Source organism: Nerophis ophidion, linkage group LG20 (assembly GCF_033978795.1).
Source record: "Nerophis ophidion isolate RoL-2023_Sa linkage group LG20, RoL_Noph_v1.0, whole genome shotgun sequence".
Taxonomy (NCBI): Eukaryota; Metazoa; Chordata; class Actinopteri; order Syngnathiformes; family Syngnathidae; genus Nerophis; species Nerophis ophidion.
Window position 1 is genome coordinate 33,303,560 of NC_084630.1, and position 25,255 is coordinate 33,328,814.

Below are 25,255 nucleotides of genomic sequence, written 5' to 3' on the forward strand. Positions count from 1 at the left end.
GCCTGGTCAAACTTGTGATGTCACGAGTGACACTTCTCCTGTCATCATTTTCAAAATGGAGGAGGCTGATTTCAATACCGGTAATTTCCATCCATCCATCCATCCATTTTCTACCGCTTATTCCCTTTCGTGGTCACGGGGGGCGCTGGCGCCTTGAAATCGCATAAAGGGAAGAAGATTAAGAGCTATTCAGTAGGATTAAAGGTCCAAGCTTACATCACACTCAAATTGTGACTGCATGCCTTTGGTAAGTACCGGAGTGAGAAGAGGTTTTAGATTAATTAGCGCATGCTTACTTTTACCGCATGCCTTTGGTAAGCGCAGGAGTGAGGTTTTAAATTAATTAGCACCCCGGCGGCAATTCAAGGAAATACGATGTATATATATATATATATATATTTTTTTTTTTTAATAACATGATTTCATATCATTTGAGAATGTTGTAACTTTAAGTAGGTTAGATATAATTAAATACAATCAATATCAAGATTATTAATTTAATGGTAATATTTGAGTGGGCCACGGTGTCAAAAAGGTTAGAACCCCTGATCTACCCAGTGTAGTTTAGAAATAAATAGAAGGGTTAAAATAATCGGTGCACTTGTGCATTACATGTGACAATTTGAAAACATTATATTAGATGAATATAGTTTTGCAAAAATGACAAGCAAAGACGATATTATAAAAGGGACTTCCCTGGCAGATATGAATTGCACCACAGACGAGTGTTGTTTTGAGGCCGCCGTTGCCCCTTTAGGCGGCGATGGGCGTTTCTGGACAAAGGGGGCGCTGTTGAGCATATATTTTGTTTCAGTCCCGTTTCCCTCCATGGTTTCTCCTCTCCGACTAACTTAGCGGTGGCTCACTTCATTATACAGTCCCCTATATTCTCCCTCCGTTAGGGCATCTCCACGCTCGGACCGACGATCCCGGCGACACGCACGCAACCGCAACACCCCGAGAGAGAGAGGAAAAGTTTGACTTCCAGCGGTAATGGTGTTTATTCAAGAGAGGATCCAATTGGAGCGAAGAAACAGGGCACCGTCTGAAGTGAGTCGTGCCTTTTTGGACTTTTCAAGCCTAGCCTTGGCTTTAGCTTAGCTTGCTACTTTTTCTTCCCCCCCCCGTGCTTTGACCTGTAATGGTGACCACATGTTGTGGATTTTGACTCAAAAAAAGCACAATTTGTCGTCTTTTTTTGAAGTGGCGGGGGACGAGAGCTTGGGTGTATCGCTACTTTATCCTCCGCTCGCTGGCGTTATTGCGGTGCCTTTTTTTTAACCGTTTCGTAGCAGCCTCATCGACCCTCTTGAAGTATCCGTAAACTTGTTTTTCCGGACCCTAACGTGCTGCCCTTGCTGGAGCATTGAAGTATCCGTAAACTTGCTTTTCCGGACCTTAACGTGCTGCCCATGCTGGTGCATTCGCTCCGGCCATATACTAGGTGGCCATGTTTGATGCTAGCATGGTGTTTAACCGCTCAACCAGGGCGCCCTTTAAAAAAAAAACACTCAAAACCAGTGCGCTGTTAGAAATGTGTTTTTAAATCAGCGTCTCCACCCCGAAGTCAGGAATTTGTATACTATTAAGGCTATAACCGCACTCGTCATTGATAACGCATGAAAAAACAGCGATGCGTTCAATTCACCGTGTTATTCACACACTTGTCTATTTACTAGAACGGCGATGTATTTTCCTAGTTGAGTTTAGAGGGGAGGGCAACCCCTCTGAAATAAGTCAGCTCCCGCGTTTAATACATACAATATGTCATTAGTTAACATTATTTGTACTTATTTAATAAGCGAGTTATTCGTATAGATTGGGTGTACACAACACGCGATGGTGGTCTTTGAACGCAGCTTATCCTCTTCCCGCCATATTGGTGAAGCAGGCAGAAAAGGGTAAAACGGTGTAAATACAACAAGCACCTCCTTATGCTCGATGCAATGTTACAAGTTGGCGTTTTCGACATTTTAATAAAATCGTGGCTCGGGTTGTTGTTGGCGTTATTATTGAAATGTGATTGTGGGGCGGCGAGAATCCGACATGCGTGGGCAGACAAAAACTCGACGTTTTCATCTTACTCCCGCCTGTCTGTAAACATGGGCAACATGTATGCAAACACAGGCGAATATATTCGTTAATATAAACAATGGCTATGTGCAAACATGTGTCGTTATTTGAAAATGCTCGGAGCGGCATACTGTTTCTCAGGAGTCGCCATGTTGTCATCTGTCGTCTTTTGAAGGTCTGGAAGAAAGGAACGGTCTCCATCTTTGTTTTTTTCTCGCTCACTACATTTCCGCTCTGCGTCGCCGCTTTTACTTTTAAAACAAATTGACACTATGTCTCGGCGACAATGAGTACTCCTTGACGCCGGTTAAAGCGAAAAAAGGGGCAAAAAGTCAGTATTAAAAAGAGTGTATTCGCCATCCTTTCCGTCGCTGTAGCATGGGCTAATGGCGGCCAGGCAGGCTTCGGCGTCTACTGCACGTTTGTAAAAGGGGGCAATGGCTGCTTAGCTTGTAGCTTGTAGCTTAGCTGACTAAAAATCATCGCATGCTAAAGGGGAAGACGCCACCGGGCTCGCCCTGTTGGTGAACAATTGATCAACTTGTGATTAAGACTGACATGGAGGTGCTTTAAAAAGCGGAGATAGCATCCATTTTTGGTCTTTTACTAGCGTAAAACCATGTTAATTCTGACATATTCCCTACGACTATTTTTGTTGTCCAACATTGACAAGCTGGTGAAGTTTTTATTTACTGGAGCACTTTACAACCCCCCTCCCTGCTGAAACGTTTAAAAATTATAAAAATACATGATGCCAAATATAAGATGTGGCTGAATATAAGACAACCTTCCCTTTTCAACCACATTTTTTGACTGCAAGGGGCTAAAACAGTGGTTCTTAACCTTGTTGGAGGTACCGAACCCCACCAGTTTCAAGCATTCACTGAACCCTCCAAATTCAAGACAAAGTTTTTATATGTTTTAGGTAACACTTTAGAATGGGGAACATATTCTAAGTAACAAAGACTTAATTTGGAGTTTTTTGGACAAAGACTTAATTCAGAGTTTTTTGGACACTAAAGGAACATATTCTAAGTAACAAAAGACTTAATTTAGAGTTTTTTGGACACTACGGGAACATATTCTAAGTAACAAAGACATAATTTAGAGATTTTTGGACACTAAGGGAACATATTCTAAGTAACAAAGACTTAATTTAGAGTTTTTTGGACACTAGGGCAGGGGTCGGTAACCTTTTTGGCTGAGAGAGCCATACAAGCCAAATATTTTAAAAAATTATTTCCGTGAGAGCCATATAATATTTTTTTAAGACTGAATACAACTAAATCCGTGCATTTTTAAGTAAGACCAACATTTTGAGAGTATAATAAGTCAGTTATTCTTTTTAATAACATTGTTATTCTGAAGCTAACCAACAATAAATAAAATACTTATTACCATTAATGCGACTTCTTGAACCGGTGCGGTAGAAACCGGATGGATGGATTAAAATGCATGAGAATGTTTTATATTTTGAAAGTTATTTTGGACACTGTGATTGCCAGCGGAATTATTCATTACTTACTGTGTTAAGCAATGTCAGCTAAGATTTATCTGAGAGCCAGATGGAGTCATCAAAAGAGCCACATCTGGCTCTAGAGCCATAGGTTCCCTACCCCTGCACTAGGGGAACATATTCTAAGTAACAAATACTTAATTTAGAGTTATTTGGTTAGGGTTCGGGTTGGGGTTAGAGGCAGGGTTAGAGAATTAGGGTTATAATAAGCCCATGCCGAATAAGGCATTAATAAGTACTTAATAATGACTAGTTAAGAGTCAATAAGTTAGTAATTTGCATATTAATACGCAACTAATTAAGGGTGAATATGTTCCCCATACTTAAGTGTTACCATGTTTTTTTACCGGTGAACAAAATGAACCGTCCGTGAACATCACTTTGTTCAAAGAACAAAACTAACACAGGGCATAAACACACAACAAATTACAAATTACACACTTGCAAATGAGTCTGACTTCTGCTGTTGCCGTATCCGTAACACGCCCATAGGGAGAAGTTTTTATTTACACAATGAGTCTGGTGTGTTTTGACCTCCGCCGAACCCCTGAGCCGGACTCACCGAACCCAGGTTAAGAACCACTGGGCTAGCCTAAGAAAAATGTAGGACATGTGTTTTTCACAATTTAATTTTAGCCAAGGATATATTGAAAAGTGGCTCTGTTAAACCAGGGATAAACCATGCTATTTCTGATATTTTTACTACACCTATTTTTCCCCTTGTCGTCCCACACTGAGGAGCTAGTTTTAAGTTTTTAGCTACTGGAAGTCTTCACAAACCTCCCCTTCTGAAGAGATTTCTAATTGGAGGGAAAATACAGAATGCATAATATAAAACGTCTCTGCATATAAGACCTTCAACCTTTTTTGATGCAAGGGGTAGTTAACAGGTTTTCTGCGGGTCGATGTTGCAAAAATTAAGGCCTTTAATGGCATTAAAAAATTTTTTATTATGATATCCTGAAGCATTACAAATTTGTAAGAATGCAAGTGGCAACCAAAAAACTAAACACACTACTCGACCCAGTTTTTCCAAATGAGGAAAACAGCACTTCCAAGATGTTCAGTATTTACTGAAGTGCAACTTTTGCTAACAAATCTTGCTCTTTGTTTAAATATTTAAATGGTAAATGGGTTGTACTTGTATAGCGCTTTTCTACCCCTTTTTAAGGAGCCCAAAGCGCTTCGACAGTATTTCCACATCTGCCCATTCACACACTGACGGCAGGAGCTGCCATGCAAGGCGCTCACCAGGACCCCATTAGGAGCAAGGGTAAAGTGTCTTGCTCATGGACACAACGGACGTGACTAGGATGGTAGAAGGTGGGGATTGAACCAGTAACCCTCAGATTGCTGGCACAGCCACTCTATCAACTTCGCCACGCCATCCACCTATTCAGGATCATTAAGTTATTTTGAAGGTCTGGAAGACTGAATCCAAAGATCCATCTTTGTTTTTTTCTCGCTCACTACATTTCCGCTGTGTGTTGCTGCTTTTACTTTAAAACAAATTGACACTATGTCTCGGCGACAATGAGTACTCCTTAACGCCGGTTAAAGCGAAAAAAGGGGCAAAAAGTCAGTATTAAAAAGGGTGTATTCGCCATCCTTGTCATCGCTGTAGCATGAGCTAATAGCGGCCACGCAGGCTTCGGCGTCTACTGCACGTTTGTAAAAGGGGGCAATGGCTGCTTAGCTGACTAAAAATCATCGCATGCTAAAGGGGAAGACGCCACCGGGCTCGCCCTGTTGGTGAACAATTGGTCAACTTGTGATTAAGACTGACATGGAGGTGCTCTAAAAAGCAGAGATAGCATCCATATGTGTTCTTTTACTAGCGAAAAGCCATGATAATTCTGACATTTTCCCTACAACTATTTTTGTTGTCCAACATTGACAAGCTGGTAAAGTTTTTATTTACTGGAACTCTTAATAATCCTCCCCTGCTGAAACGTTTAAAAATGATTTTTAAAAAAATACAGTATGCCAAATATAAGATGTGACTGAATATAAGACAAACTCCCCTTTTCAACCACATTTTTTGACTGCAAGGGGCTAGCCCAGGGGTGTCAAACTCATTTTAGATCGGGGGCCACATGGAGAAAAATCTACTCAAAAGTGGGCCCAAGTGGTAAAATCACGGCACGATAACCTAAAAATAAAGACTACAGATCGTTTTCTTTGTTTAAAATAGAACAAGCACAATCTGAAAATGTACAAATTATTTTTTTTTACACTTACATGTTGCAGTTAATACTATTCTGTCTTTATTTGTCGTTATTTATACTTTCTGAATAAATTACGTGATAATGTTCATCAGTCACCTCATTGGTGTTAATTTTCAATCTATCAAGATAAAAAAAAATATATCAAAATCAAATTACAGGATGTTATTTATGTAGTTTGCTCATTTTCCTCGACTGGTGCACTAACATATTGTGGTTTATTTTGTAGCAAAAAATACAAAGATACAAATAGTTGCTATTGTGACATCTAGTGCAGTGGTCCCCAACCTTTTTGTAGCTGCGGACCGGTCAAAGCTTGATAATTTGTCGCGCGGCCCCGGCGGGGGTAGGGGGATTTTAATTGTTTGTTTTGTTTGTTTTTTGTCATGAATAAAAACAAAAACTTTTCTAAACACTCAAAGCGCTCACAGAGAAGTGGGACTCAACATTCCTTCACACCTGGTGGTGGTAAGCTACATCAGTAGCCACAGCTGCCCTGGGGTAGACTGACGGAAGCGTGGCTGCCAGTTTGTGCCTACGGCCCCTCCGACCACCACCTATCATTCATTCACCGGTGTGAGCGGCACCGGAGGCAAAGGATGAAGTGTCCTGCCCAAGGACACAACGGCAGCGATTTTTTGGGACGTCAATAGGTGGGAAGCGAACCTGCGACCCTCAGGTTTCTGGCCGGCCGCTCTACCCACTACGGCATGCCGCCCTACAAAGGGAGTCTTTTTTGGTTGGTGCACTAATTGTGGGTGTATTTTGTGTTTTTTATGTTTATTTAATAATAAAAGATTCTTCTGCGGCGCGGTACCAATCGGGCTGCGGCCCGGTGGTTGGGGACCACTGATCTAGTGGACACATTTAGAACTGTTTATTTAATTAAATAGTTCTGGCTCATTTTTATACTTAGCAAACTCATCCGGCGGACTGGATAAAACCTGTTCGGGGGCCCTGATCCGGCCCACGGGCCGTACGTTTGACACCCCTGGGCTAGCCTAACCAAAATGTAGGACGTGTAGTTCACAATTATATTTTAGCCAAGGATATTTTGAAAAGTGGGTCTGTTAAACCAGGGATAAACCATGCTATTACTGTCATTTTCACTACACCTATTTTTCCCATTGTCGTCCCACACTGAGGAGTAAGTTTTACGTTTTTAGCTACTGGAAGTCTTCACAAACCTCCCCTTCTGAAGTGTTTACTAATTAGGGGGAAAATACAGAATGCCATCCATCCATTTTTTACCGCTTATTCCCTTTCGGGGTCGCGGGGGGCGCTGGCACCTATCTCAGCTACAATCGGGCAGAAGGCAGGGTACACCCTGGACAAGTCGCCACCTCATCGCAGGGCCAACACAGATAGACAGACAACATTCACACTCACATTCACACACTAGGGCCAATTTAGTGTTGCCAATCAACCTATCCCCAGGTGCATGTCTTTGGAGGTGGGAGGAAGCCGGAGTACCCGGAGGGAACCCACGCATTCACGGGGAGAACATGCAAACTCCACACAGAAATACAGAATGCATAATATAAAATGTCTCTGAATATAAGACTAGGTCCTTTTTTGATGGGAGGGGTAGTTAACAGGATTTCTGCAGGTCAATGTTGTAAAAAATTAAGGCCTTAATAGGACACGTGTTTTTCACAATTATATTTTAGCCAAGGATATTTTGAAAAGTGGGGCTGTTAAACCATGCGATTTCTGTCATTTTCACTACACATTATTTTTCACTTTGTCATCAAACACTGAGGACCTAGTGTTACGTTTTTAGCTACTAGAAGTATTCACAAACCTCCCCTTCTGAAGTGGTTAATAATTGGGGGGGAAATACAGAATGCATAATATAAAACCAACCTCCTTTTTAACAACCTTTTTTGATGCAAGGGCTAGTTAACAGGGTTTCTGCAGGTCCATGCTGCAAAATTAAGGCCTTAAATGGTATTAAGAAAACATGTAATATGATGTCCAGGAGCATTACAAATCTGTAAGAATGCAAGTGGCAACAAACAAACAACAAAACAAACCACCCGACACAGTTTTTCCAAATGAGGAAAACAGCACTTCCAAGATGTTCAGTATTTACTGAAGTGCAACTTTTGCTAACAAATCGTGCTATGTTTGTTTACATATTAAGGATTACTAAGCTATTTTGAAGGTCTGGAAGAAGGGAATGGTCTCATCTTTGTTTTTTCCCACTCACTAAATTTCCACTCTGTGATGCCCCTTCGCCGCTTTTACTTTATACAAATTGACAATATGTCTCGACAACAGTAAATACTCCTTAATGCCGGTTAAAGCGAAAAAAAGGGGCAAAAAGTCAGTATTCAAAAGGGTGTATTCGCCATAATTTCCGTTGCTGTAGCATGGGCTAATGGCGGCCACACAGGTTTCGGCGTCTACTGTACGTTTGTAAAAGGGGGCAATGGTTGCTTAGCTGACTAAAAATCATTGCATGTTAAAGGGGAAGATGCCAACGGGCTCGCCCTGTTGGTGAACAATTGATCCACTTGTGATTGTTGAGACTCACATGAAGTTGCTTTTAAAAAGCGAAGATAGCATCCATTTTACTCGGTAGAAACCATGTTAATTCTGACATTTTCACTACAACTATTTTTGTTGTCCAACACTGATGAGCTAGTGAAGTTTCAATTTACCGGAACTCTTTACAATACCCCCCTTCTGAAGCGGTTAAAAATGGGAAAAATACAGTCTGCCAAATTTAAGATGTCGCTGAATATAAGACAACCTCCACTTTTCAACCACCTTTTTTGACAGAAAAGGGCTAGTTTAAGAAAAACGTAGGACGTCTGTTTTTTAAACCATGTTTTTCACAATCATATTTTAGCCAAAGATGTTTTAAAAAAGTGGGACTGTGCTCTATTTGGTTTTTATACCAGGGACAAACCATCAATCAAAGTTTATTTATATAGCCCCAAATCACAAGTGTCTCAAAGGGCTACACAAGATCCCACATCAGGGCAAGAAAAAACTCGACCCAATGGGATACAATGAGGAACATTGTGGGACCGGTGCTAACCATGCTATTTCTGGTATTTTCACTACACCTATTTTTGCCGTTGTCGTCCGACACTGACAAGCTAGTCTCACGTTTTTAGCTACTGGAAGTCTTCACAAACCTCCCTTTCTGAAGTGTTTACTAATTGGGGGGAAAATACAGAATGCATAATATGAAATGTCTCTGAATATAAAACTACCTCCTTTTTTGTTTGGAGGGGTAGTTTACAGGGTTTTTGCGAGTCATTTAATGTAATTGTATGAATTTTGCAAAAATTAAAGCCTTAAAAATGTATTAAAAAGCATTTAATATGATTTCCAGAGGCATTACAAACTTGTAAGAATGTTTTTCCAATTGAGGAAAACAGCACTTTCTATTCAGTCTTTACTGAAGTGCAACTTTTTCTAACAAATCTTGCTCAGTTTGTTTACATATTTAGGATAGAGTGATTGACCTTCTAATTACAATGGTTATGAATACTACACTTATGTAATGTAAAAAATGTGTAATGCGTTCATAAGGTTTACTTGCAATGTTAGATCGTATTACACATGTGTTTCATTTAGCCACATTTAATGTAAACTTCAACTATTCAACAGTATTTTCAAAAGCTTACAATTTTGTCTGTACAAACAATTTCATGCTTTTGACTCTGATAACAATTTACAGTAGAACATAGGCATACATTTTTTTAAGTTGCCTTAAAAAGCATTACACTAGATTTGCTGATACCTGCAGAAACCCTGGTTTAAGAAAAATGTAAGACATTTGCTTTTCAAATCATGTTTTCCATAATAATTTTTTGGGGCTAAGATTGCGTTAAAAAGTTGAGCTAACAACATTTTGTCTACATTTTATTAAATTGTCTTTCAGCAGAGATGAATTAAGTAATTTTGCACAGCCTGGTTATCACAATCAGTATTTAAAAAAAAAACATGACACCATGAATTTATTTACGTGGACCCCGACTTAAACAAGTTGAAAAACTTATTCGGGTGTTACCATTTAGTGGTCAATTGTATGGATTATGTACTGAACTGTGCAATCTACTAATAAAAGTTTCAATCAATCAAACCAGTGTGTTTCTCAATAGTTGCATTTTGTACATAATCTACAGACCTTGATTTTTTTTCCTATAGGTTCAATGGTGCAATATGACACCATAGTAGCCTTCAAAGTACACTGTAAAGTAAATAACATGTCCATAACCAATATAAAAAGAAGCACTTTTCCTTTAATATTTTAAATAACTTCCGTACCTTTTTACGGCTTGCCCCTAATGCGTCCATTTCTCACACAGATCTAGCTGTAAAATCTATCAAATCCAATGGTTTCACCAATGACCACCTCAGAAAACACTTGACTTTCAAAGTTAACCACATTAAAATACACCAGCATTGTAGGCTTAAGTATTCAATAAAAACAAGGCAGGTATTTTATTTAACAGGTATATTTAATATTGTTGGCCACTGTAACATCGCACTTGAAGCACACACATCTACAATGATATTCCATATACAGTACAAATTTATAGACTTGTTTGGCATACCACTACTTGGAACGTCCGTATTGTACCACAATTTGAGAATCACTGATTCAATCTACAACTTAACTTGTTGGATCGGGTATTTATTTAATGTTTACTAGTTTGCTCTCTATCAGATGAAGACACATCATAGTATCAGCAAACATTGGGTTAAATGAATATCTCTCCAACAGTGAGTACTGTCACCTTCTGATCATTTTGACTGTCTTTTAGGTACATGCACTCGTCCTGGACAACTGTCGAACGGACGATGGAAACATTGAAGGCCTCACAGATGAGTTTGTCAACCTGACGTTCCTCAGTTTGATAAATGTCGGCATAACGTCAATCTCCAAAATACCAAAACTAGAAAAACTCAAAAAGGTATTGGGCCAGAAGTTGGATATGGACAAACATCATAAGTCCAGACCTCATTTTCCTATCACTCTGTCTCTCTCTCAGCTGGAGTTGAGCGACAACAGAATCAGTGGCGGGCTAGAGGTCTTAGCGCTCAAACTCCCCAACCTCACACATCTAAACCTGAGCGGCAACACATTGAAAGAAATCAGCACTTTGGAACCATTGGTATGTACTACTTATCCTTCATTTGCCCACAGCAACATCTGACTCAAAATAAAATCAAAATCTTGTGATCATACCCTTAAAGGCCTACTGAAATGAGATGTTCTTATTTAAACGGGGATGGCAGGTCTATTCTGTGTCATACTTGATCATTTCGCGATATTGCCATATTTTTGCTGAAAGGATTTAGTAGAGAACATCCACGATAAAGTTCGCAACTTTTGGTCGCTAATAAAAAAGCCTTGCCTGTACCGAAAGTAGCAGACGATGTGCGCGTGACGTCTCTGGTTGTAGAGCTCCTCACATCTGAACATTGTTTACAATCATAGCCACCAGCAGCGGGAGCGATTCGGACTGAGAAAGTAACGATTTCCCCATTAATGTGAGCGAGGATGAAAGATTTGTGGATGAGGATAGTGAGAGTGAAGGACTAGGAAAAAAAGGCGAGGGCAGGGGTAGCGATTCAGATGTTATTAGACACATTTACTAGGATAATTCTGGAAAATCCCTTATCTGCTTATTGTGTTACTAGTGTTATAGTGAGATTATATGGTACCTGAAAGTCAGAGGGGTGTGGCCACAGGTGTGGTGACCGCCAGTGTTTCCGGTGGGAGGAGGTAAGAGAGTCCGCAGCTGCAGGAGGACACAAACTCCGCTCATGTGTACGGTAAGAGCCGACATATTACCACCATTTTCTCACCGAAACCTGCCGGTTGACATGTGGTCAGGAACCATGTTTGCTTGACCGCTCTGTTCCATAATAAAGCTTCACCTTCGGGAATGTAAACAAGGAAACACCGGCTGTGTTTGTGTTGCTAAAGGCAGCTGCAATACACCGCTTCCCACCTACATCTTTCTTCTTTGACTTCTTCATTATTAATTGAACAAATTGCAAAAGATTCAGCAACACAGATGTCCAGAATACTGTGTAATTATGCGATTAAAGCAGACTACTTATAGCTTGGATCGGGCTGGAAAAAAAATGTCCGCTACATTCCGAGACATCATGCGCATGCGTCATCATACCGACGTTTTCAACAGGACACTTAGCGCGAAATTTAAAATTGCAATTTAGTAAACTAAAAAGGCCGTATTGGCATGTGTTGCAATGTTAATATTTCATCATTGATATATAAACTATCAGACTGTGTGGTCGGTAGTTGTGGCTTTCAGTAGGCCTTTAAAATTACACAGTTTTTTGCTGTATTACAACAGGTTTTTTTTTGCCTTTTATTTTATTTCTCCATAACAAAACGAAACACTGCCCACAAGTGGTCCCTTAGGACTTTGGACCATTCACGGTTCATGTCATGCTGCCAAACAACAGAAGTGTCAATTTATTTATTAAGATCCTGTTGAGCTGTTTCAACCGCAGACGCTATTCTTACTGGGGTCTAAGATTTCACAACGTTTTGATACATGTACAACATAAAGGCAAAAGGGAATACACACATACAGGGCTCAACCGTTAATCAGCGTGATAATCAAGCCGCAAAAGGTGTTTTTTTTGGGGGGGCACCGTCACCGGCATTTGAGCGACAGACATGTTCGCCCATCAGAATTGTTGAACCTTGCATCATTTGCCTCTTGGTCAATCAAAAGTGTTTAAAGAACAGGTAGTTGGTGTGCGTTGCAGTGGAGGCAGCTAATGATAAACACCATTTGCACGATAATTGAAATTGGATAAATTGCTAAGTCTGTTTGTGTTTAATTTCTTCATCTTTTGCTTCAAACGAGAAGAAAGAGGTCTCTGCATCGCTCTCAGCCCCTGAGCACGATTAACTGTAGAATTAACTGATCACAGTGAGCCCTCTTCACAGTCATTTAAAATCCTTGTCTCGGTGGGCGGAGAGCAAGACCTCGAGCTTACACACACAGAATTCACACTTTCTTACTCACGACTCGCCAGTGAGAAGTTCCGCAAGGTAACAACATTTAAGAGGAAAAAACAGGTTACAAAGCCAAATGTCCTGCTGTGGGAATATTTCGGCTTCAACCTGGATGGGCAATATGAGCCCATCAACACGGACGAAAAAGAGCGAATACCGTGATCACAACAACAAAAAGACAACCCGACCTAGTTTTTCTACCTGGGGAAAAAATGCACATTAACATCTTCAATATTTACTTAAGTTACATTTTTGCTTAGAGACTTGATTTCATTAGATTTTAATTTTTTTTTATTTAGGATAACTAAAAGTGTTTTACCTACACTTTCCAGAACGATTGGAAGCAATTCTGCAGTAATGAAAAATATAAGTTTGTTTTTTTCAAATGTAATACTATGAATACATTATGATCACTGTATAGTTTGTATCACCTATGTCTTCAGTTTAAAATGATGTAAACCAATCATTTGAGACTGGCTGCATAAAGCTACATATTTTTAAGCAAATTACTGCATATTGTTCTAACGAGTGGCACTCTGAGACAAAAAGACGTCGAATGACAGTTTAAAGGCCTACTGAAAGCCACTACTACCGACCACGCAGTCTGATAGTTTATATATCAATGATGAAATATTAACATAGCAACACATGGCAATACAGCCTTTTTAGTTTACTAAATTGCAATTTTAAATTTCCGGCGAAGTGTCGTGTTGAAAATGTCGCGGTATGATGGCGCGTGCGTTTGCTGTCTCGGGTTTAGCGGACATTATTTTCCAGCCCGATCCAAGCTATAAGTAGTCTGCTTTAATCGCATAATTAAACAGTATTCTGGACATCTGTGTTGCTGAATCTTTTGCAATTTGTTCAATTAATAATGAAGTCAAAGTAGAAATGTGAGTGTGAATGTTGTCTGTCTATCTGTGTTGGCCCTGCGATGAGCTGGTGACTTGTCCAGGGTGTACCCCGCCTTCCGCCCGATTGTAGCTGAGATAGGCGCCAGCGCCCCCACGACCCCGAAAGGGAATAAGCGGTAGGAAATGGATGGATGGAAGTCAAAGTAGAAAGATGGAGGTGGGAAGCTTTTAGCCTTCAGCCACACAAACACACGGTGTTTCCTTGTTTAAAATTCCCGAATGTGAAGCTTTACTATGGATCAGAGCGGTCAAGCGAACATGGATCCCGACCAAATGTCAACCGGCAGTTTTCGGTGAGAAAATTGTGGTCTTACCGGAGACACCAGCGGAGCTTCGTCCTGCTGCAGCGCGTGACTTCCCTGAGAGACTCTGGCGTCAATACACCCGTGGCCACACCCCTCCGACTTTAGGTACTGTATAATCTCACTAAAACAATAGGCAGATAAGGGAATTTATCCAGAATTATCCTAGGAAATGTGTCTAATAACATCTGAATCACTCACTGCAGTCGCCTTTTTTTTTTTTAACATTTTTCTTTTTTTCTCTAGTCCTTCACTCTAAATTTCCTCATCCATGAATCTTTCATCCTCGCTCAAATAATGGGTAAATTGTCTCTTTCTCGGTCCGAATAGCTCTAGCTGCTGCTGGCTATGATTATAAACAATGTGAGGAGCCCTACAACCCGTGACGTCACGCGCACATCGTCTGCTACTTCCGGTACAGGCAAGACTTTTTTATTAGCGACCAAAAGTTGCGAACTTTATCGTGGATGTTCTCTACTAAATCCTTTCAGCAAAAATATGGCAATATTGCGAAATGATCAAGTATGACACATAGAATGGACCTGCTATCCCCGTTTAAATAAGAACATCTAATTTTAGTAGGCCTTTGAGCTACACACACCAAATTTGAAAATAAATTTTTTTAGATATTAGCCGCATCGTACCATAAGCCACAGATACATACCGCTATGACATATTTTGTAAATGTCAATTTACATACCTTAATTGTTTTCAACTGGTGCCTGTCACAAAGCGAAGTCATCGTCATGGACCCACTAGCTCTCCAATCAGCTAAACCGACTCAATAACGACACTGCGATGTCTTTGTGGATTTACGAAACAATACAAAAATAATTCAATTTTAAAAACACAGACACTTGTAAATGTGTTACCATTTTCGCTAAAGCTTACGAGGCTAGCGTGATTAGAATACAATAGTACGTACAAATATACATGAAATCACTCCTCCAGACATCACACATAGGACGGTTTAGTAAGCATGAATAGTTTGTTATATTGTAAAACTTACAAACTTCGCTTGGCGTGATAAAGACTCCGTACGTGTAACAGCACTATAGACAAATAGTAGATAACAGGATATACTTCCGGTTCATGGCACGAAACATGAAGTACATTTTCAACCAGCAGGTCTTGCAGTGAGCAAACTCATCTAAAAGATGGCGCCATAGCACAAACAATAACGCACCTTTTCAGTGTCTCTGTCTTGTATGAAAACCATTTGTTCAATACAAAAATATTTTGAAGACAACTCCATAAATTAGCCACACCGTTTTATAAGCCGCAGCATTCAAAGCGTAAGAAAAAAGTAGAGGCGCATATGCATTAATTTTATTTATTTTTAATTAAATGTATTAAAAGATAAATCCCTGTGTAGCATGAACATTTAATCTTTTTCTTTTTAAATATTTAAAAAAAAAATGTTGTGTTTATTTTATTTGTACAATAGCACATATGCTCCCATGATTAATACTTTGCTTTGGGAGACAGCTTGCTGTTCAAATGCATCAAGCAAGGACCACTTCCTGTCTTTCACTTTTCGTGTAAGATACGGTGCAGCACCCAACTTCTAAGCAGCGGCAAACAAATGATAAAAAATTGTGTTACCTTTGCTGCAGCAGGTAAACTTTGGTAAAAGTACAATTGTCAGTGAGTACTTTACTTAGTTTTTGAGTCGATGGCCTCAGATTTGTTTAAATGTGAGTCGCCTGCTACATTGAAACATGTAAGCCCCGCTGTTGCCACCCGCAGAGAAGAGGCAGTACTGCAAGACTTAAATATTTACTGCTATAAAAGCTGTAAATAAAGATGTATTCAAATGACAAACATCTGCTGTTTGATCCACAGAAAAAGCTGAAACACCTGAAAAGTTTGGACCTGTTCAACTGTGAAGTCACCAACCTGAACGACTACAAGGACAGCGTCTTCAAACTCCTCCCCCAGCTCACGTACCTGGACGGCTATGACAACGAGGACAAGGAGGCCTCCGACTCTGACGGAGAGGTGGACGGAGACGGCGTGGATGACGATGACGACGAAGGTAGGGCGACCGAGACTCTGGAGAAGAGACAATCGTCACCAGAATGCGTCCACAAAATGTGTCTACTTGACTCACAGATGAGGAAGACGAGGACGGAGAGGAGGAGGACTTTGACGAGGAAGACGACGACGAGGAGGACGAGGAGGAGGTAGAGGGAGACGAGGACGACGATGAGGTCAGCGGAGAGGATGAGGTGAAGCATAGGAGGAGGAGGACACTGCATTTGCTGTGGCGTCTAATTAGATTTATTTATTTTTTACTCACCTGAAGGAGGAAGACTACGGACCGGACGGGGAAGTTGATGACGAGGAGGAAGATGAGGAGGAAGACGAAGGTAATAAAGAAGGGCTGATGTGTGGAAACTTGTCCTGATGTCTTGGTCTTCTTCTCCATTAGTCAAGATTAAAATGTGTTACTGACACCTGCAGGATTTTAATGGAACTGCACAGGAGGAACACTCAAAAGTTTTGAGGTTTCTGCTGGTACAGTTTAAATGTTTGTGGGTGGTATAGATCGGTTGATAGAGCGGCCGTGCAATCAACTTGAAGGGGTTGCAGGTTCGATCCCCGCTTCCGCCATCCTAGTCCCTGCCGTTGTGTCCTTGGGCAAGACCCTTTACCCACCTGCTCCCAGTGCCACCCACACTGCTTTAAATGTAACTTAGATATTGGGTTTCACTATGTAAAGCACTTTGAGTCACTAGAGAAAAAGCGCTGTATAAATAAAATTCACTTCAAATAAGTTACCATCCATCCATTTCCTACCGCTTGTCCCTTACAAATACTTTAGATCAGATATTTAGCCTGTAACATCGTGTAAATTATTCTTTGCATGCCTTTCCTGCACCAATACACCAATAATAATACAAACATTTCTGCATCATTTTTAGCAGAGGCCGATGCCCACAAAGGCGAAAAGAGAAAGCGAGACCCAGATGACGAAGAAGACGAAGAGGACGACGATGACGATGAAGAAGATGATTAGAAGCGAAATGAGAGCCGACCGACCTCCTCTTCATCCACCCGCACCCCCCCACAAACCCGAACATCCACCCCTCCTACAATTTGCAACCCCCACCACCCGCCTCTTCCCCTTCCCAAGCTCTGAGCTCTGTTTTTGGGGCAAGACTGTACTGGATGGGTGGGGTCGTGTGGAACAACCACCGTCCTCCCCTTAAAACCCACTTCTTTTTTTTTTTCCCTCCTCACCATCTTTTTCGAACTGAGTTACAAGCCCCCCCTCGCCCCTAACAGCCCCAAGGTTCTCAGGCAGCCCACCACTTAGCATTCCACATTTTCACTGTCAAATCCCGCGTTATGTATTCCGTGTGAGGACTTTGGGACTGTTCTAGTTTTGGGTCTGTGCTTTTTCCTGAATTTGTTGGCGGAAATTTCTCATTTTGTCGTCGCTGTTTGGTTTAAAGGTTTTTTTTTTTGTATTATTTTGTCTGTTTTCCGTTTACTCCCCACCCCCAATCCACCCTACCCCCAATAAAATTATTGCTATAGCAGCTGTGCAACCAGTGAGCCATACTTTTTTTGTTTCGGTGTGGCCACCTGTTGCACAAATCCAAGGTTGTAGCTACATTTTTACTTTCTGTATGACAATAAAACAAGTTTGTAAATAAAATGTTAACATTTAGTGCGTTTTTTTACCCCCATCCTCTGTTGTTTTGAAAACCTACTGAAAGCCACTACTACAGACCACGCAGTCTGATAGTTTGTAAATCAATGATGAAATCTTAACATTGCAACACATGCAAATACGGCCGGGTTATTTTACTAAATTGCAATTTTAAATTTCGCGCAAAATATCCGGTTGAAAACGTCGCCGTATGACGTCACGCATTGTAGCGGACATTTTGATCCAGCACCGATCCCAGCTATAAGTCGTCTGCTTTAACTGCATAATTCCACAGTATTCTGGACATCTGTGTTGCTGAATCTTTTTCAATTTGTTCAATTAATAATGGAGACGTCAAAGAGGAAAGATGTAGGTGGGAAGCGGTGAATGCGGCTGCCTTTAGCAACACAAACACAGCCGTTGTTTCCTTGTTTACATTCCTGAAAGCTGACGGTGAAGTTTTACTATGGAACAGAGTGGTCAAGCAAACATGGTTCTCTACCACATGTCAACCGGCAGGTTTCGGTGAGAAAATGGTGGTATTAAGTAGTCTCTTACTGTAGTTACGAGCGGAGAGCCTGCGTCTTGCCTCCTCCAACCGGCCGCCTGCATGCCATTGATTATCCATATACACATCTTATTTTGTTGAAGGGAGATGTATTGTTTACGGCTGAAACCTTTATTGTGAAAGTATCCTTACTGCTGTAACAGGATGTTGCGCTTCACGAACCGGAAGTGCGGGTAAGAATTGCCGGTGTTTGACTAAGAGGTAAAATAAACAGAGCTCCCGGGCTAAACTGAGAATTAAGAGTTTCCTATCTTCAGTAATAATCCAGATTAGTCTATAATACTTCTCATATATAGCTAATAACAACACCGACCACATGTCAACCGGCAGGTTTCGGTGAGAAAATTGTGGTAATAAGTGGGCTCTTACCGTAGACATGAGCGGAGCTTGCGTCGTTCCTCATGTAAAAAGAGGCAGCTGCGACTCTCTTGCCTCCCCCGTGGCTTCCCTCAGAGACACTGGCGGTCACCACACCCGTGGCCACACCCCTCCGACTTTAAGGTACGACCATATAATCTCACTAAAACACTAGTAACACAATAAGCAGATAAGGGATTTTCCAGAATTATCCTAGTAAATGTGTCTAATAACATCTGAATCGCTCCCACTGCCCTCGTCTTTTTTTTCTTCTTATAGTCCTTCCCTCTCCTCATCCACGAATCTTTCATCCTCGCTCAAATTAATGGGGAAATTGTCTCCTTCTCGGTCCGAATTGCTCTAGCTGCTGGTGGCCATGATTATAAACAATGTGCGGATGTGAGGAGCTCTACAACCCGTGACGTCACGCGCACATAGTCTGCTACTTCCGGTACAGGCAAGGCTTTTTTATTAGCGACCAAAAGTTGCGAACTTTATCGTGGATGTTCTCTACTAAATCCTTTCAGCAAAAATATGGCAATATCGCGAAATGATCAAGTATGACACATAGAATGGAACTGCTATCCCCGTTTAAATAAGAACATCTCATTTCAATAGGCCTTAACCCCCTACTAGCCACCACGCAGTCTGATAGTTTATATATCAATGATGAAATATTAACATTGCAACACATGCCAATACGGCCGCTTTAGTTTACTTAAATACAATTTAAAATTTCCCGCAATTTCTTTTTGAAAACGTTGCGGAGTGATGACGCGTGTTTGTGATGTCTCGGGTTGTAGCGGATATATTAGCCCAGCACCACTTAGGGCTAAATGTCGTCTCTTTTCATCGCATAATCACACAGTAATTTGGACATCTGTGTTGCTGATTCTTTTGCAATTTGTTCAAATAATAATGGAGACGTCAAAGAAAAATGCTGTTGGTGGAAAGCGGTGGTTTGCAGCTGCCTTTAACACCGAAATACAGCAGGTGTTTCTTTGTTTGTTGTGAAGCTTTAACACAAAGCGGTGAAGCAAACATGTTTCTCTAAGTCAACAAGCAAGTTTTTGGATGGGAAAATTGTGACATTAAGTCGGCTCTTACCGTAGACATGAGTGGATTATGCGACCTCCTCCTGTAGCTGTCAAAAAGGCATCTGTTATCTTGGCTCCTCCATGGCTTCCATCAGAGACACTGGCGGTCACCACACCCCTCCGACTTTCAGGTATGACTTTATAACCTCACTAAAACACTAGTAACACAATAAGATGATAAGGGATTTTTCAGAATTATCCTAGTAAATGTGTCTAATAACATCTGAATCGCTCACACTGCCGTCGCCTGGAGCCGTGGCCTTTTCTTTTTTTTAGTGCTTCACTCTAACTTTCCTCATCCACGAATCTCTCATCCTCGCTCAAATTAATGGGGAAATTGTCGCTTTCTCGGTCCAAATCACTCTCGCTGCTGGTTTCCATGATTGTAAACAATGTGAGGATGTAAGCAGCTCCACAACCCGTGACGTCACGCGCACATTGTCTGCTACTTCCGATACAGGCAAGGCTTTTTTTTATTAGCGACCAAAAGTTGAACTTTATTGTTGATGTTCTCTACTAAATCTTTTCAGCAAAAATATGGCAATGTCGCGAAATGATCAAGTATGACACATAGAATGGACCTGCTATCCCAGTTTTAAAATTTCAGTAGGCCTTTAAAGGAGAGAACCATGCAACTGCAAAAAGAAACTAGTCTGATTATGAGTAAGCATGTATGCCGTGTGGCGGGTCTCTCCCTTAGAGATAGGGTGAGAGCTCTGTCATCCGGGAGGAACTCAAAGTAAAGCCGCTGTTCCTCCACATGGAGAGGAGCCAGATGAGGTGGTTCTGGCATCTGGTCAGGATGCCACCCTAACGCCTCCCTAGGGAGGTGTTTAGGGTACGTCCAACCGGTAGGAGGCCATGGGGAAGACCCAGGACACGCTGGGAAGACTATGTCTCCCGGCTGGCCTGGGAATGCCTCGGGATCCCCCGGGAAGAGCTAGACGGAAGTGGCTGGGGAGAGGGAAGTCTGGGCTTCCCTGCTTAGGCTGCTGCCCCCGCGACCCGACCTCGGATAAGCCGAAGAAGATGGATGGATGGATGGATGTACGGCAAGGTAAGATTTTCCCCGATTTTGGTTCAATTTTTAAATTGCCCTTAAGCTAGAAACTCAATTCATCGAAGTTGATCACCTTTTTAAGCTTAAATTTAAATGTTAATAGTATCTACTCTCAAAAAAGGAAGCAAATATGGCGGTTTCTACACACGCAAACTAGCCTGCCTTCAGAAGACACATTTAATACAAAACGCACCTAAGTAAATATTTATTAAAAAATAAAACATTTAATTCAAGTATGTAATTTTAGAAAGTATAACATTGACGTCAAACCACCAGTTTGTCCTTTCGACACGCTCATTTTGAAACGTATTACACTGAATATTGACGTTTTCAACGCAAACAGCGTCTCACAACAAACGTAGTCACTGTTATTTCACTTTTGCGTCGAAAAATACACTATTAATACATTTCCCTGTTGAAAAAAAAAGCAACATTTTGCCTCTTTCGTCTCAAGACGGTCGCCATGAGTCTGACGTGTCACTCCCGCGATGTGACGTATTCTTACGTGGGGCGTTCAGTGACGCATACGCAAGCTCGGAAACCCCAACACACCACGGAATTTTTTTTCCACCAAACAAATTCTCTTTAAAAACTGGAAAAGGTTGATAATTTCAAGCTTTTAACTGGCGCTGACACAGTGTGAAATACATTAGATCAGGGGCGTCAAACTCATTTTAGAAAAGGGGGTCCACGTGGATAAAAAAAAAACGTAATCCCAAGAAGTGGGACGGACTGGTAAAATAACGGCACGATAACTTAAACATAAAGACAACTTGTGATTGTTATCTTTGTTTAAAAATAGAACAAGAAAATGTACAAATCATAATGTTGTTGCTATTTTTTTTGCACTTACATGTTGCGTTTAATAGTATTCTATCTTTTTTTGTCATTATTTATACTTTCTGATTAAATTATGTGATAATGTACATCAGTCAACTCATTGGTGTTAATTTTCAATCCATCAAGATAAAAAAACTATCAAAATCAAATTACAGATTGTTATTTATGTAGTTTGATTATTTTCCTCGACTGGTGCACTAACGTGTTTTTTTATTTTTTTTTACATATTTAGCATCATCGACAAAAATACAAAGAATTGTTATTGTGACATCTAGTGGACACATGTAGAACAGCAGTTTCTTTCATTCAAAAATTTCGGCTCATTTTTATACTTCGCAAATTTATCCCGCGGGTCGGATAAAACCTTTACAGGGGCCTGATCTGGCCCGCGGGCCGTACGTTTGACACCCCTGCATTAGATAATGCATGTTGAAAATGAATTAAATTAGGACTGACAAATTCTAAGACAAACCAAACAGTCCATGCCCTGAGATCACAATGACCTGATGAATGCGAAATTAGACACAAAATTAAGACAAAGGCAAAAAAAGGGAATTGAACAGGAATCTTCTCACTACGGCTTTGGAATACATATATATATTTTATAGTGACTCAAAAGAAACAAGTTGAGTGCAGCAAGTTCCGGATATCCCTCCCCCACACCACTAAAATAAATACCCCAATGGTAAGTCATACTTATGAGATAACAAGTCTTAATTAAAAGATTAAAAGTCTGAATTATGAGACAACAAGCCACAATTATGGGATGAAATTCGAAATTATGTGATAAATCGAAATTATGAAATAAAGTCGAAATTGTGAGATAAAGTCATCATTTTGAGATTCGTAAATATGGCATAAATACCACATTCATGAGATAAAAGTCGAAATGATAAATCCAAATTGAATTAAAAAGTCATGATTAAAAAAATTTTGAAATTACGACAAGTCAACATTATGAGATAAAGTTGGAAAGAGATAAAAAGTCCTAATTATGACATAAAAATCCATTATGAGATACAATTTGACATGAGATAAAGCGACATTAGGAGAGAGAAAGTCATATGATAAAAAGATTGAAATTATGAGATAAGTCAATTAAATCATTAGATACATTTAAATCGTGACATAAATACCATTACATAAAGTGGAAATTCTGATATGAAGTCATAATTATAAGATTTAAAAAAATCGAAATTTTAAGAAAAAAAAAATGACATAAAAATACATTGAGATAAAATTCGAAATTATATAAATTTTAATTATGAGGTAAAAAGTAAATTTGAAGCAAAATCCAAATCATTTAAAAAATGTGGAAATTGGGACTTTAAAAAAATCGAAAATTTCAGTTAAGTCATAATTATGATATAAAAAGTCAAAATTATGAGATACAAATTACATTTTTTAAATCATAATTTTGACTTAGTATCTCATAATTACATTTTATCTCATTAAGGCTTTCTATCTCATCATTTCGCCTTTTATCTATTTCATAATTATAACTTTTTATTTCATAATTTTGACTTATTTCAGGTATAACCATCTCATAATATTTACTTTTTATCTCATTAATATGACTTTATCTCATAATTTCGATTTTATATCTCATAATTTCCACTTTTTAATCTCATAATTACGACTGACCATTGGGTTCTGTTTTTGTTTCGTGGCAGAAACAGGCTTCCATAGACAAGCAAATGATTGACCTTGGCATGTACAAAAGTTGCAATTCAGTTTTGATGTAAAAAAAAAAAAAAAAATCCAGTAAAAAAAACCAGGAATAAAAGCACGGTGATTTTTCTTTTTTTTTCTAAAATAATTTCCTTTAGAAGTTGTCAAAGTGTGAGGCGTGGGAGCACTTGACTTCAAGTCAAAGACAAACTATTGTTTTTTGTGACTTAAAACCAAATACACTGACTATACTGTACTTGCGCCACACTTTGAAAACCTGGGATTTACTAAACTTTCAATCAAACGTCAATATTAAAGGTGGAAAAAAATCGCCCAAAAAAACAGGATTAAATATACAAAATAATTTTTCTTGAAAAGCGGGCAGACAGCATTCAGGATTTAGGACAGCACCCGTGTTTTCTTGTTGTAAAAAAAAGCTACCAAGTTGCATAGCTGTGATATTAAAAAAAAAACCCAGAACAAAGCGTGTGTCATATTTACACCCACAGAATGTGCACCTCGACTACAGGAAGAGTGTGCTTGTATTTAAACAGCAAGGAGGTTTGCCAGAAAAAAAGTCTTAAAGTGAATTAGGAGAGTTTTTGACGTTCTTGATCTCCAGCTCCAGCTGCTTGATGCGCACGTCTCTCTGGTTGACCAACTCTCGCAGTCGCCGGATTTCATCCTGCTGCTTGTGGAATTTCAGACGGAGCTGCGGACGTAAAAAAACAAAAATTCAAGTTGAATAAATCCATATGAGGCTCCTACTGTATACAAAGTACAGTATCGGGACTTTTTTTTGCCGTGCTCTTAACAAAGATAGACAAGAACATTAGTGAAATATCTCATTTGCTCATTTATTTTGGATTACATTTTTTTTAAATTGATTTTTAAACACAAAGTTGGAAATTTTCAATCTCTGAAGTGGTGGAACTTGGAGCTCAAACGGGGAAAAAGTCCAGCAAAATTACTTCAGAATGAGAAATAAAGTACAAGAATTATATTAATAAACAAAAAGTACTATCACATTATTTTTTTCCATAGTTTAAATTTAAATTGTAGAAAAAACTAATACAATAAATATTAAAAAACAAAGAGTACTATCACATTATTTTTTTCTCTATTTAGAATTTAAATTACAAAAAGAAATAATGTAAAAAAAACAATTTCAATAAATATTAAAAAAGCAGAAGTATCACATTATTTTTTCTGTATTTAAAATTTAAATTAAAAAAAAGAATGTATTAAAAAAATTCAATAAATATTAAAAAACAAAGCAAAATATCACATCATTTTTTTCTGTATTTGAAAGGTAAATTAAAAAAAAAAAACAATTCAATAAATATTAAAAGTGAAATAGTGCAATCACATAAATTTTTTCTGTATTTTAAATTTCAATTATGAAAACAATAATGTATAAAAAACTAATTCTATGAATATTAAAAAACAGAGTACTATCACATAATTTTTTTCTGTATTTTCAATTTAAATTATATAAAAACATTTATTAAAAAACTAATTCCATAAATATTAAAAAACAAAGAGTACTATCACATTATTTTTTTTCTCTATTTTAAATTTAAATTACAAAAAGAAATAATGTATAAAAACGATTTCAATAAATATTAAAAAAACATAAGTATCACATTGTTTTTTCTGTATTTTAAATAAAAAAAAAAAGAATGTATTTAAAAAAAAAATCAATAAATATTAAAAAACAAAGCGTAATATCACAATTTTTTTCTGTATTTTAAATGTAAATTACAAAAAAAACAAATTCAATATAAATATTAAAAAACAAAGAGTACCCTCACATTATTTTTTTTCTCTATTTTAAATTTAAATTACAAAAACAAATAATGTATAAAAAAACGAGTTCAATAAATATTAAAAAAGCAGAAATATCACATTATTTTTTCTGTATTTAAAATTTAAATAAAAAAAAAA

General features: G+C 39.0%; 2 protein-coding genes across 5 annotated transcripts in view; one reads left to right on the forward strand and one right to left on the reverse strand.

Annotated features, from left to right (window-relative positions):
* Nucleotides 1-805: 805 nt before the first annotated feature.
* anp32b (acidic (leucine-rich) nuclear phosphoprotein 32 family, member B) lies at nt 806-17,733 on the forward strand. 4 transcript variants are annotated; one of them, XM_061881034.1, is made up of 7 exons: nt 806-1,050; nt 10,602-10,751; nt 10,830-10,952; nt 15,900-16,092; nt 16,170-16,285; nt 16,363-16,426; nt 16,985-17,733. In XM_061881034.1, the coding sequence occupies exons 1-7, from the start codon at nt 994-996 to the stop codon at nt 17,074-17,076; spliced, it is 795 nt and encodes a 264-aa protein (XP_061737018.1). In that variant the 5' UTR covers nt 806-993; the 3' UTR covers nt 17,077-17,733. The 4 variants fall into 4 exon arrangements, with proteins under 4 accessions (XP_061737018.1, XP_061737019.1, XP_061737020.1 ...); XM_061881035.1 differs by having other exon boundaries at nt 16,170-16,267; nt 16,982-17,733; XM_061881036.1 differs by having other exon boundaries at nt 16,170-16,267.
* coro2aa (coronin 2Aa) overlaps nt 17,319-25,255 on the reverse strand; it is a 142,990-nt gene continuing 135,053 nt past the window's right edge. The window contains exon 13 of the mRNA XM_061881029.1: nt 17,319-24,020. Coding sequence (XP_061737013.1) covers nt 23,889-24,020 — 132 coding nt within the window. The 3' untranslated portion in view covers nt 17,319-23,888. The remainder of the gene's footprint in view (nt 24,021-25,255) is intronic.